General features: G+C 43.3%; 1 protein-coding gene across 6 annotated transcripts in view; it reads left to right on the forward strand.

Annotated features, from left to right (window-relative positions):
• Positions 1–1890: 1890 nt before the first annotated feature.
• The window catches only part of usp19 (ubiquitin specific peptidase 19), a 44823-nt gene continuing 32711 nt past the window's right edge, over positions 1891–14002 (forward strand). For 5 of the 6 annotated variants that reach the window (XM_080496807.1, XM_080496808.1, XM_080496803.1 and 2 more), the window contains exons 1-2: positions 1891–2199; positions 7906–8284. In XM_080496807.1, the coding sequence (XP_080352933.1) occupies positions 8071–8284 (214 nt within the window). In that variant the 5' untranslated portion in view covers positions 1891–2199; positions 7906–8070. Of the gene's footprint in view, positions 2200–2357; positions 2408–7905; positions 8285–14002 lie in introns of those variants that run through there. The other variant, XM_080496804.1, reaches the window with a different exon arrangement.

Raw genomic sequence — 14002 nt, forward strand, 5'->3', positions numbered from 1 at the left:
GAACAAGACCCAAGACAGAGCCTTGAGCAACTCCACAGGACTGGCTGGACACGTCGAACAGTTTGCTGTTGACAGCAACATTGAAAGTTCTTCCTTTAAGAACTTTCATGTTCTTTCATGTTTCATACACTGAAGGACTGATCCAGAAAAACCCAGCTCTGATTTCAGTCTATTGATCAGTATATTGTGGTCCACCGTACCAAAAGCAGATGTTAAGTCCAGTAAGACCAGGACTGTGAAATGGCCTGAGTCGGCTGCCATCATCACATCATTTGAGACTTTTAATACAGCAGAGTTTCAGCAGAGTGCATTTTATGAAAGCCTGACTGAAATGTGTCCTAAAACTCACGCTGTTCCAAATATGAGGTTAACTGGGTTGCCACTGCTTTTTCTAACATTTTTGAGAGAAACTGGAGTTTTGATATTGGCCTGTAGTTTTTCGGCTCCATGGGATTGAGATTTGTTTTTTTGAGAACAGGGTTCACCACCGCATGCGTTAAGGAGCTGGGGACCGAGCCAGATTCAAGTGAGAGCTTGATCAGTTTTATAACCCAAGACCACATGGAAAACCTCTGTGAAGAGAGATATGGGTATAATGTCAGCAGGGCTTGATGAGGGTTTCAGCTTTCTCACCAAAATCTTGGCTGACATCACTGAAGTCCAGTGTATTTGTAATTTTTGGCATTGGCTTTGAATTAACAAGAATATATGCTGAAAGCAGTTGCATCAAGCAAATTCTTTAGTTACTATGTTCAGAATTTTAACTTCCTTTCTTCAGATTCATATAAATGTTTCATATTACGGAATTGGCTGGAAGAACAACAACAATGCCAGCCAACACCATAGTTTCCACTTTCACTGTCATCAACAGACTGGGAGGATAAGGCAGCACTCAGGGAATTATTTGGATGAAGAACAATGTCCAAGAATAGACCAGTTCCCACAATAAAAGTCCTCTGACTTACTGCTGAGTGACGGAGAAGATTCCTCAGAACTATTGTTGCCAAAACACCAGTAACCAATGAGTGTTTGTTCAAGAGTAGAGTCTGTGATCACACTGACTCGTTACACCAAGGTTACCTGAGGTGACAGACCCCTAAACATTACAGTGCTTTTTCTTTGTTATATATCATACTGAACCCCTCCATTGTTACAGAGTACATTTATAATTGAAATTGTTCAAACAAAAATAAACAGAATTTAATTTAATTTCATCAAATCAATAAAATTTGATTACAAAACAAATTAAAACACAGAAATTAACTGAATTTCGCTTAATCAAATTGCAATTAATTCACATTAAAGTCACCTTACAGTTTCATCGTTTTGAGTTGATTCATCCTTCGAAATGAGCCGACTGAATAGATTTTGGTTGAAGGTGCTTGAAATAAACAATTTGTTGAATTGAGTAGCAGCTAGTGGATTAATCTCAGCAGAATCCAGTTTACTTGAAACATAAAATAATTCAGTTGGTTGATTTTAATAGTGTTGGCTTTATTCAATTAGAACATTTTTAGATTATATAATTATTAGTGCTGTCAATCCCCCCCAAAAAAACAATTATTGCAAAATTTTAATTGCGATTATCGCATTGTTTTTCTACTGAAGACTGAAGTTTATAATGGACATTTATTCAGGGGAAACAACGGCATTAATGTCGACGAGAGAGAGAGAGAGAGAGAGAGAGAGAGAGAGAGAGAGAGAGAGAGAGAGAGAGAGAGAGAGAGAGAGAGAGAGAGAGGAGAGATCGAGAGAGAGAGAGAGAGAGAGAGAGAGAGCGAGAGAGAGAGAGAGAGAGAGAGAGAGAGAGCGAGAGAGTGAGAGGGAGAAGAGAGAGAGAGAGCTCACGTGAACGCGCCAGGCAGGAAGCGTCCTCCTCGGGCACGGCTCTGGCTCTGGCTCTGTTCCGGCCGGTCAGCGGTGGATTTGATTCCAAACAAACACTCGCTCCGCTCCCCAGAGACCGAGATGACACCGATGGACTGAGCCGGCTCTCCGTGGTTGTCTCAGTTTGTTTCATCTGGAATGTCTAATTGTAAGTCTTCAGAAATGGCCCCGGGTGAAGTGAGGAACCTTCCAGAAGCCGTGCGGACTGCGGGAGTCGAGCAGGAGCCGCGGCCCGCCAGCCGTCAAGGAGCTCAGCAGCCCAGCGTGGCTCCTATTGTGTATTCAGGCGGAAGTTTCTCACACTGAAGCCCCGTAAGTCTTCACTTCTACCGGCGTTTCACAGCAGCCAGTCTGCCGTCGGAGGGCCGCCGAGTGTCACCTGATGCTATGTTTGTTTTGTTTGTGTGACACAAGCCGATCCGCGGCTGTTAGCACGCGGCTAATGTCATTAGCGCCCCGGGTGTGTGGGAGCGCTCGATTCTTCGCCCTGTGCTTCGCTGTGCGGGGACACAGTGCGTCGGTGAGCAATAACCTTAAATAACCTACATGCGTTTTGTTGTGGTTTTATGCCGCAAAAGCAAGTCCGCAATATATAATCCGTGATAATGTAACGTTCAAGTCAGCGTACCAAGATGAGACGACGCTGAAGACACATTGCGTTTTATAGGATCGATCTGGCCAGATGTTAGTGCTTAATATTAATTTAGATAATAAGTAAATGCGGTCATTATTGATGCATACATTTCCGATTTTGTGTGTGTGTGTGTGTGTGTGTTGATGGTGTGTGTGTGTGTGTGTGTGTGTGTGTGTGTGTGTGTGTGTGTGTGTGTGTGTGTGTGTGTGTGTGTGTGTGTGTGTGTGTGTGTGTGTGTGTGAGGGTGTCACGTGGTGGCAACATGCTCGTGTATTTAGAAATAAACGAACCTTTGTAGTTAGGGTTAGCCAGGTTAGCTTGTGAGCTAACAAGCCGAAAGCTCCGGGGACAAAAACTGTCAAACTGTCTGTTTCTCCACGCAGCCTCACCGCCGGCTGAGCTTTCATGAACAGTTTTTATCTCAAATCAAACGAGACGAACGATTTAGTGGCTGTTCTTTGTCATCTGTCCGCGCTAGCAGCTAGCTGTAGCTATGCTAAGGAAACGAGCTCGTCGTGACGTCGTGTAATGTTTTAGCTTTAGTGACACTTTCACTATTGTTGTTATTATTGTTGTTGTTATTATGGTCCGGGCACCAGGACGCGAGGAGACCCTATTGGAATGCCAGAAATTGCTGTTGTTATTGTTATTATTATGATATTACTATTGTTGTTGTTATTATTATTTGTACCTCCCTTGTTATGATTGACGACATAATTGTCCTTTGTTTACTGCTCAGGGTTTGATAAACTTCCAAACTCCAAAACCCGAAACGTGACAACTATGCATAAACCGTCGAATACAAACCTAACTAACAAATATACAAATTGCATGTAAACATAAATGTTCTTTACTATTGATATATATGAAAGATCTTTTCACCTTAACATGCAATTCTAGCCCCTGCAAACAATGAAATGTCTGTTGTAAATTGTTATAGACGGCTATAAACTGCCATAAACAGTTCTAAAAGGTTGTGACTGCTGTTAATGGGGCAGCATGGCTTGCTTGGTAGAGCAGTCGTCTCCCAATGGGAAGGTTGCAGGTTTGATTTCCATCTCCACCTTTCCACAAGCTGAAGTGTTCTTGAGCTCCCAATGGAGTGACGGCGCTTTGCGTGGCTGCAGCCTCCATTACCGTATTTACCGTTTTATACAGATTAAGTTGACTGTTAAACTCTTTAACACTACATGAATTAAATCCCTTAAATCAGGTTGTGTTTTGAAAAAACTCAGACGTCTGAACACAACCACGTCATGACTTTAGGTGAGTGACATCACAGACGTGGGCAGGGCCGACTGTAGGAAATAACACGATATACTGTGTACACGGACGATGATCAGATCAAAACACCACCTCCTACGATCGGATTGAAATTCTAATCAGATTGTGCAATTCTGATCAGACTGAAGTGTTGATATGGTGTGTCGGCATGTAACCGGGTTAATTTTGGTCCATGTAACCACAGCGAGTGACAGACAATGTCAGACCAACCGGAAGTCTGCTATTTTGTGTGAAAAGTCCAATTTTTCAAATGACTTCCTCCCAGGGGTAACGTAAACCACCTCAAATTTGGCCAGTCTAAACGTCATACCTTCCTGATGAAAAGCCATCAAAATGTTCCGCAATAGTCAAGGCCGTGGAAATGCTGGCCACCTAAAAATTGATGCATCGCCATAAAGCAAAGTGATGAAAAACTCAGTTCTCATCATCACAGTGCTGCCCTGAACACACCCGTATGCTAATGTACATTCACAGTCATAGCGCCACCTCGTGGTAGCAGGAATTTAAACATATTTGACACTTCGGTGTACTACTGTCATCCCACATTTCCATCACGCTCTGACGTGCACCAAACTTCGACATGCACCATGTTCCAACATGCGTGGGTGTACAGGGAGCTGTTCAACGCTGCTTGCATCTTTAATCGTAAATGACTCTTCAGATTGGCTCGTATTGTATCTACTTCTACCTTCAGAATCCTGTTGTATAAATGACAAATCTCTATTACTTAAGACACATTCAGTCTATTCTGATGATACTTCAGTGATATTTTCTGCCTCCATCATGTTTTTCCCACAGTCAATGGTATCAAATTCAATACTTCTGGAATGAAATAAAGCCTCCTCCATATAGATGATCGATATTCAGCAGCAAAGTAACCGTTCTCTCTTCAAGTCTTGTTGGAACAGTGAGTGAATATGGAACAAATGCAATTGCTGCCTTTTGTTTTTTAATGTAAACAGTGAAGGAGTAGCCTCACTGCTATACAATTTAAATAAAAAAAAAAAAACAACCTTAAAACATCTATACTTCAATCTTTGGGTTGAAGTTTTTGTGTATCCGTGTTGACTCTGAGGCCTCCAGGACCATTTTGGACAGAGACGTGTGACAGTACATCATGAAATCCTCCCAGTTGTTCTAATTGGGTTAATGAATGACGGACTTCTTCCTCTCGCCTGTTGTGAAGAGACGAACAGCAGTGCTGCTCAGAGCCTCCACTGGGTGCTCCCTCTCTCCCACTGCAGTCTCACAAGGCTTACGTCACTAAAGCAGCACAGCGCAGGACCATTTAAACACTTGCTCAATGGTTTGTTCAAAAACAATGAAAACCTGACATGAAAAGTTAAAAAGCAGACATGTCCAGGTCGGGCTGAGCGATGAAAAGAATTCTACATAACCAAACTTTTGAATGTTTGTGCTGCTCGGGTCCCGCTGGCTGCTCCGGTGAATAACATCACCACCGTGCAGAGCTTGTGTAAGCTACGTACCATACGTGGTGATGTTATTTGCGGCCACTGGATTTGATGAGGGAATCATTTGCAAAATTAACAAACCATTCCAAGAAATTGAAACACCGGAGACTGCTCCTCAATAAGAACTGGTATTGTATTGTAATCCTGGCCCTCAGGTGATGGTAGGGTATCGAGAGTACATGAGTCGGTCACTAAGCAAATGTACACTTTTTAAAATGAGTAATGTCACTTTGCAGTGATACTGTGGAGCAACCTCACACACACACACACACACACCACCTAGGATGTCCATGCATAACCTTGTAAGGTTGAATTGATGTCGAGGCATTGCAAACCTTTTCTCCACATTTTCTGATTGTCCAGGTCGTGTGAACTCGGCCTGAACAATAAACCGAAATCTTACCAATTCCGAAATATACAAAAATTACCGAGGTCATTTTTCCCATGTTGGTATATTTGGTATTTTAAAAAAAGAAAATGAATGTTGGTTTTGAGTGTGTGCAGGTCGCCTGTCCCTTTAAGACGCTGTACTGCGTGAGAGACGTGACTCCACCCATCCAGTGGGAAACTAAAATGGAGAGAGGAGGCGATGGAGGAGGTTCAGAAGTTGTAGCGGCTGCTGGGTCGCTGAAGTGAACGGCTTTAGAAGCCCTCGAAGCAAATCGTCCGTATTTAGAATCAGTGGCAGAGTGACGCTAGCTGCGGGAATCCGCGCCTCCATCGTGGGCAGAGCGTCGTGTAGCGCCGCGCCGTCCATCTGGCTGGACGAGGAAAGTCATTTTACACACAAACTATGTGTACTACAGTCCTTTAAAGTGACAATAAATGGGTCCAGGGGAGTCGTACTATCAATATAACTGCTACATCTAGTGGCCAAACATTGCTTTTGTGCAGTGGAGTCGTTATCGTTCATTTATCGTTATCGAGGTGAACTGATCAATATCAGGGCTTGACATTGAGGAGTTTGAGCACTTGCCCATTGGGCAAGTCCTTACAACTTTTTACTTGCCCGGACAACTTTTTACTTGCCCGAAATTTAATGGAAATTTATAAGCTTGGGTATGAATTCGACCAACATAACTTTTTACATAAAAACACTTGTTTCTGTCATATTCTGCCACCTCAGACCTCTACACAGCACGATGCAGGGGGAGGGCTCTCCGCATCATGAAGGACTCCACCCACCCAGCACATGGACTGTTTCAGCCCCTCCCCTCAGGAAAGCGGCTGAGGAGCATTAGGAGCAAGACCACCAGGCTCAGGAACAGCTTCTTCCTTGAAGCTGTGAGACTAGTGAACTCCAGCCATGTTCCGTAGACTCCCTCATCTTCCTGCACTACAACACTTTACACTTTACATTCACCACCACTTCCTCACTTTATCCCTTGTATATATTTTTACGCTCCTGTATATATTTTTACGCTCCTGTTATATATATTTTTATTACTTTGGCTTACCTTGACCTGAGTCCAAATTTCGTATCATTTTATGGTATGACAATAAAGAATCCTTGAATCCTTGAATTCAAGATATCTCAATGAAACTCAGGGAAGATGTATTTCTTTGTACTCGTCAATCTGAAAGAATAATATATATTTTAAGTTTGTTCTTCACAGCAAAAAGCCCAGAGTTGAATTAACTCCAAGTGATTTTTGCCGAAATAACGTCAGAATATCTCCAAAAAACCACGAGCCCGCTCAGGCAAGCTGGGTAGATGATTCACTTGCCCGAGCAAAGCTTTTACTAGCCCCAGACGTTTGGGCAAGCCTTAATGTGGAGCCCTGAATGTATCCTGATATTGATTTGAGGCCGTGTCGCCCAGCCCCAGTGTGAAAGACGCTCAGCGCAGGGTCGCCAAATGTTCAGCACACTGGACTCTGTCATAACCAAATCAGTTGGTGGCCAAATGAGTGGAAGTATGTTTCCTAGTAACCGGGTCTCCGTTCAGACCTGGTGTTAACGTGTGTTTTGAGTGATCAGATGTGACGAGCTCTGGCGCAGACTGCTGACCGTATAATTAGTTCTCATCATTAGCTCGTATCTTTCTACGCTGGAGGTAAACACCCGCAGCTGTCACCAGGTGAAAAAAGCTGCTTGTGGGCGGGGCAAGGGAGGGGCTATCTGGATTGGGTTGGAGCACACACTTTAGAAACAATTAAACAAGCAGAGAACAAGACAGCAGACTGTCTTCACTTCTGGAGCTTCATTTCCAGGTCCGGGGACGATTGTTACTGCAGGAAAACCATAGAGAAAGTGAATTTTGGTTAGGGTTAGATATGGGACCTTTATTACAATGTCAAATGTGTATTCATAATGAAAATGCATCTTTAACACAAATCAGTGGAAAATACTAATATTTATTTTATGTACATTTGCCTCCCCTGCCCGCACGTCACTGCTATTGCTGCTGGTTGCGTTGGATGGTTTCTGTGGTGTAACTTTCTTCCAGACGATGCTAAATAAAAAAAAGTCGTCACACCGAAGCCATGCTGGCAAGTTTTTTAATGCTATACAGGATTAACTGAGTTTTTAAACCAGTGATCGGGATTTGGACTAGAAGAAGATGTCAAACAGTTTGTGCGAGTGTATGAACTTTAACGTAACACCATGTGTCTCTGTCCTCCCCAGGTCCCCCTCCCTCTCGAGGCCTCTTGATTCTGTTCTGGGAGAGTTCAGGCCAGTATCATCGCCAAGATAGCCGGGCCGGGCAGGAAGAGGCACACCTCAGATTCAGACCCCAGCAGCGGTAGCGATTCCGGCGACGGGCGGCCTGTTAGTGCCAAGTGCCTGAAGATGGCCAGCAGCAGTGGTAACAAGACAGGCGGCCGCCGCGGCGGGGTTCAGCAGCGAGGAGGAGGAGGAGGAGGCGGCGGCAGCAGAGAGCCTGGCTCCGACCTGCCCTCCAGCACCAGTAAGAAGAAGCAGAAGGACCGAGCCAATCAGGAGAGCAGAGAAGCTAAGAGGGCGGCGGCGGCTGTGGACGGGGTTCTGGCAGAGGTCAAAAAAGGTAACGAGGAAATAAAGTTACTGCTACTCAATCCCTCCCTTCAGTCATCCTCTTTACCGGCCAGCAGTACAGGAAGCTGAGCCCATCTCTGATGACACACACACACACACACAAAACCTTTTCTCACTTTAATGTTTATTTTTCTCATTTCTTTGCAACACAAACAGAAAAATACAGGACAGTATATCCTGAACAAATGTAGTTGAGGTTAACTTTATCTAGACAGAAATACGATATATTAAAAAACAAACAAAACTAAATAAAAAAGAAGAGTAAGAAAAGAGGGTAGCATCCTGTTGGGAGCTTCAATCTGTTTTCTCAGTTGTTTTGCTCAGTTTTCATCTTCTTTGTTGATTATTTTCTTTCAATTTTCTGTATCTGTCTGGGTTCCTGAGGGAAAAAAGGTCCATTACTTCCACTTATCTTCTTCTTGTGCTTCTTGTAGTCTTAATCGATGTGTCAGTTTTTCCATTGTATAGATTTCCTGTATAATGTCTATCCACTGTTCCCCTGTCGGTGGATCCACTTTCCCCCAGCTCCTTGTTACAGCCTTTTCTGCAGCTATCAGTAGTATTTTAACCAGATATCTATCCCGTGTGTGTATGTTGTATTCCATTAGGTTACCCAAATACAGCATCACACAGCTCTTAGGTGTGTTGTATTGTTTTTGCATTGCTATATGTATAGTTGTCCAAAATGTCTGTAGAAATCATAATCACGATTATTTTGGGCAATATTGAAATCGTGATTATTTACGTGATTGTGTCTTTGAGTTTGGAACAGCATTTATTGAACATGTTTAAAAAAAGACTTGTGTTAAATATATTAAAATATCTTGGCACGTAATTTAGTAGTAAAAAAACTCATTCAGCCACAGATTTTCCTTCTGATGTATAATAAGCAAACAGGGATTCATGGACATTTGAAACTATACTTGTAATAATATCACATCATAAAGCTTCATCCTTCTCATTCATGTTGCCACGATATTTATCTACAGTCTTAGAAACCACTCGGCTTCTTGATTCACCTGCTTGAGACATGAGAAACAGACTAAATGTCCCCGTCCCCCATCTCAGGTCTTTACAGCATCAAGTCAAAGTCAAAAGTCAAAGTCGGCTTTATTGTCAAGTGTGCTGATATGCATGACATACAGAACAGATGAAATTTCAGTCCTCTCAGACCCACAGTGCAAAAGGCATGTAACAATATATTAAGAAAATAACAAGATAAAGATTTAAAAATCTATACACCCTATAAACATATAAACAGTATATACAGGTACTTCTCAAAAAATTAGCATATTGTGATAAAGTTCATTATATTCCATAATGTAATGATAAAAATTAGACTTTCATATATTTTAGATTCATTACACACAACTGAAGTAGTTCAAGCCTTTTATTGATTTAATATAGATGATTTGGGCAAAAAAGTAAAGAAAAGCCAAAAATTCCCATCTCAAAAAATTAGCATATTTCATCTGACCAATAAAAGAAAAGTGTTTTTAATACAAAAAAAAGTCAACCTTCAAATAATTCTGTTCAGTTATGCATTCAATACTTGGTGGGGAATCCTTTTGCAGAAATGACGGCTTCACTGCGGCGTGGCATGGAGTCAATCAGCCGGTGGCACTGCTCAGGTGTTATGGAGGCCCAGGATGCTTTGATAGCAGCCTTAAGCTCCTCCACAGTGTTGGGTCTGGTGTCTCTCAACTTCCTCTTCACAATATCCCACATATTCTCAATGGGGTTCAGGTCAGGAGAGTTGGCGGGCCAATCCAGCACAGTAATACCATGGTCAGTAAACCATTGGCCAGTGGTTTTGGCACTGTGAGCAGGTGCCAGGTCATGCTGAAAAAGGAAATCTTCATCTCCATAAAGCTTTTCAGCAGATGGAAGCATGAAGTGCTCCAGAATCTCCTGATAGCTAGCTGCATTGCCCCTGCCCTTGATAAAACCAAGTGGACCAACACCAGCAGCTGACATGGCCCCCCAGACCATCACTGACTGTGGGTACTTGACACTGGACTTCAGGCATTTTGGCATGTCCTTCTCCCCAGTCTTCCTCCAGACTCTGGAACCTTTATTTCCCAATGACATGCAAATTTTGCTTTCATCCGAAAAAGTACTTTGGCCCACTGAGCAACAGTCCAGTGCTGCTTCTCTGTAGCCCAGGTCAGGCGCTTCTGCCGCTGTTTCTTGTTCAAAAGTGTCTTGACCTGGGGAATGCGGCACCTGTAGCCCATTTCCTGCACACGCCTGTGCACGGTGGCTCTGGATGTTTCCACTCCAGACTCAGTCCACTGCTTCCGCAGGTCCCCCAAGGTCTGGAATCGGTCCTTCTCCACAATCTTCCTCAGGGTCCGGTCACCTCTACTGGTTGTGCAGCGTTTTCTGCCACACTTTTCTCTTCCCACAGACTTCCCACTGAGGTGCCTTGATACAGCACTCTGGGAACAGCCTATTCGCTCAGAAATGTCTTTTTGTGTCTTACCCTCTTGCTTGAGGGTGTCAATGATGGCCTTCTGGACAGCAGTCAGGTCGGCAGTCTTACCCATGATTGCGGTTTTGAGTAATGAAACAGCTGGGAGGTTTTAAAAGCCTCAGGAATGTTTTGCAGGTGTTTAGATTTAATTCGTTGATTCCAGGGTGGGTGTGGTGCTCCAGATGATTAGGTTCATATCTCATTTAGAGTACCTTTTCATGATATGCTCATTTTTTGAGATAGGGATTTTTGGTTTTTCTTTACTTTTTTGCCAAAATCATCTATATTAAATCAATAAAAGGCTTGAACTACTTCAGTTGTGTGTAATGAATCTAAAATATGTGAAAGTCTAATTTTTATCATTACATTATGGAAAATAATGAACTTTATCACAATATGCTAATTTTTTGAGAAGTACCTGTATACTCCAAACATATAAACTCCAAAGTGGGCTAAAAAAGGACACTTCATACAATTACAAGACGATCCACCAGACACGTTCAGGCTCTACTCTCCTGAAGTTAAACCAGACACGTTCAGTCTCTACTCTCCTGAAGTTAAACCAGACACGTTCAGTCTCTACTCTCTCCTGAAGTTAAACCAGACACGTTCAGTCTCTACTCTCCTGAAGTTAAACCAGACACGTTCAGTCTCTACTCTCTCCTGAAGTTAAACCAGACACGTTCAGTCTCTACTCTCCTGAAGTTAAACCAGACACGTTCAGTCTCTACTCTCTCCTGAAGTTAAACCAGACACGTTCAGTCTCTACTCTCCTGAAGTTAAACCAGACACGTTCAGTCTCTACTCTCCTGAAGTTAAACCAGACACGTTCAGTCTCTACTCTCCTGAAGTTAAACCAGACACGTTCAGTCTCTACTCTCCTGAAGTTAAACCAGACACGTTCAGTCTCTACTCTCCTGAAGTTAAACCAGACACGTTCAGTCTCTACTCTCCTGAAGTTAAACCAGACACGTTCAGTCTCTACTCTCCTGAAGTTAAACCAGACACGTTCAGTCTCTACTCTCCTGAAGTTAAACCAGACACGTTCAGTCTCTACTCTCCTGAAGTTAAACCAGACACGTTCAGTCTCTACTCTCCTGAAGTTAAACCAGACACGTTCAGTCTCTACTCTCCTGAAGTTAAACCAGACACGTTCAGGCTCTACTCTCTCCTGAAGTTAAACCAGACACGTTCAGTCTCTACTCTCCTGAAGTTAAACCAGACACGTTCAGGCTCTACTCTCTCCTGAAGTTAAACCAGACACGTTCAGTCTGTACTCTCCTGAAGTTAAACCAGACACGTTCAGTCTCTACTCTCCTGAAGTTAAACCAGACACGTTCAGGCTCTACTCTCTCCTGAAGTTAAACCAGACACGTTCAGTCTGTACTCTCCTGAAGTTAAACCAGACACGTTCAGTCTCTACTCTCCTGAAGTTAAACCAGACACGTTCAGGCTCTACTCTCTCCTGAAGTTAAACCAGACACGTTCAGTCTCTACTCTCCTGAAGTTAAACCAGACACGTTCAGTCTGTACTCTCCTGAAGTTAAACCAGACACGTTCAGTCTCTACTCTCCTGAAGTTAAACCAGACACGTTCAGGCTCTACTCTCCTGAAGTTAAACCAGACACGTTCAGTCTCTACTCTCCTGAAGTTAAACCAGACACGTTCAGTCTCTACTCTCCTGAAGTTAAACCAGACACGTTCAGTCTCTACTCTCCTGAAGTTAAACCAGACACGTTCAGGCTCTACTCTCCTGAAGTTAAACCAGACACGTTCAGTCTCTACTCTCCTGAAGTTAAACCAGACACGTTCAGTCTCTACTCTCCTGAAGTTAAACCAGACACGTTCAGTCTCTCCTCTCCTGAAGTTAAACCAGACACGTTCAGGCTCTACTCTCCTGAAGTTAAACCAGACACGTTCAGTCTCTCCTCTCCTGAAGTTAAACCAGACACGTTCAGGCTCTACTCTCCTGAAGTTAAACCAGACACGTTCAGTCTCTACTCTCCTGAAGTTAAACCAGACACGTTCAGTCTCTACTCTCCTGAAGTTAAACCAGACACGTTCAGTCTCTACTCTCCTGAAGTTAAACCAGACACGTTCAGTCTCTACTCTCCTGAAGTTAAACCAGACACGTTCAGTCTCTACTCTCCTGAAGTTAAACCAGACACGTTCAGTCTCTACTCTCCTGAAGTTAAACCAGACACGTTCAGTCTCTACACTCTCCTGAAGTTAAACCAGACACGTTCAGTCTGTACTCTCCTGAAGTTAAACCAGACACGTTCAGTCTCTACTCTCCTGAAGTTAAACCAGACACGTTCAGTCTCTACTCTCCTGAAGTTAAACCAGACACGTTCAGTCTCTACTCTCCTGAAGTTAAACCAGACACGTTCAGTCTCTACTCTCCTGAAGTTAAACCAGACACGTTCAGTCTCTACTCTCCTGAAGTTAAACCAGACACGTTCAGTCTCTACACTCTCCTGAAGTTAAACCAGACACGTTCAGTCTGTACTCTCCTGAAGTTAAACCAGACACGTTCAGTCTCTACTCTCCTGAAGTTAAACCAGACACGTTCAGTCTCTACTCTCCTGAAGTTAAACCAGACACGTTCAGTCTCTACTCTCCTGAAGTTAAACCAGACACGTTCAGTCTCTACTCTCCTGAAGTTAAACCAGACACGTTCAGTCTCTACTCTCCTGAAGTTAAACCAGACACGTTCAGTCTCTACTCTCCTGAAGTTAAACCAGACACGTTCAGTCTCTACACTCTCCTGAAGTTAAACCAGACACGTTCAGTCTGTACTCTCCTGAAGTTAAACCAGACACGTTCAGTCTCTACTCTCCTGAAGTTAAACCAGACACGTTCAGTCTCTACTCTCCTGAAGTTAAACCAGACACGTTCAGTCTCTACTCTCCTGAAGTTAAACCAGACACGTTCAGTCTGTACTCTCCTGAAGTTAAACCAGACACGTTCAGTCTGTACTCTCCTGAAGTTAAACCAGACACGTTCAGTCTCTACACTCTCCTGAAGTTAAACCAGACACGTTCAGTCTGTACTCTCCTGAAGTTAAACCAGACACGTTCAGTCTCTACTCTCCTGAAGTTAAACCAGACACGTTCAGTCTCTACTCTCCTGAAGTTAAACCAGACACGTTCAGTCTCTACTCTCCTGAAGTTAAACCAGACACGTTCAGTCTCTACTCTCCTGATCACTGCAGCTTCTGGACATTCAGAG

This window comes from Blennius ocellaris (genome assembly GCF_963422515.1).
Source record: "Blennius ocellaris genome assembly, chromosome: 5".
NCBI lineage: Eukaryota > Metazoa > Chordata > Actinopteri > Blenniiformes > Blenniidae > Blennius > Blennius ocellaris.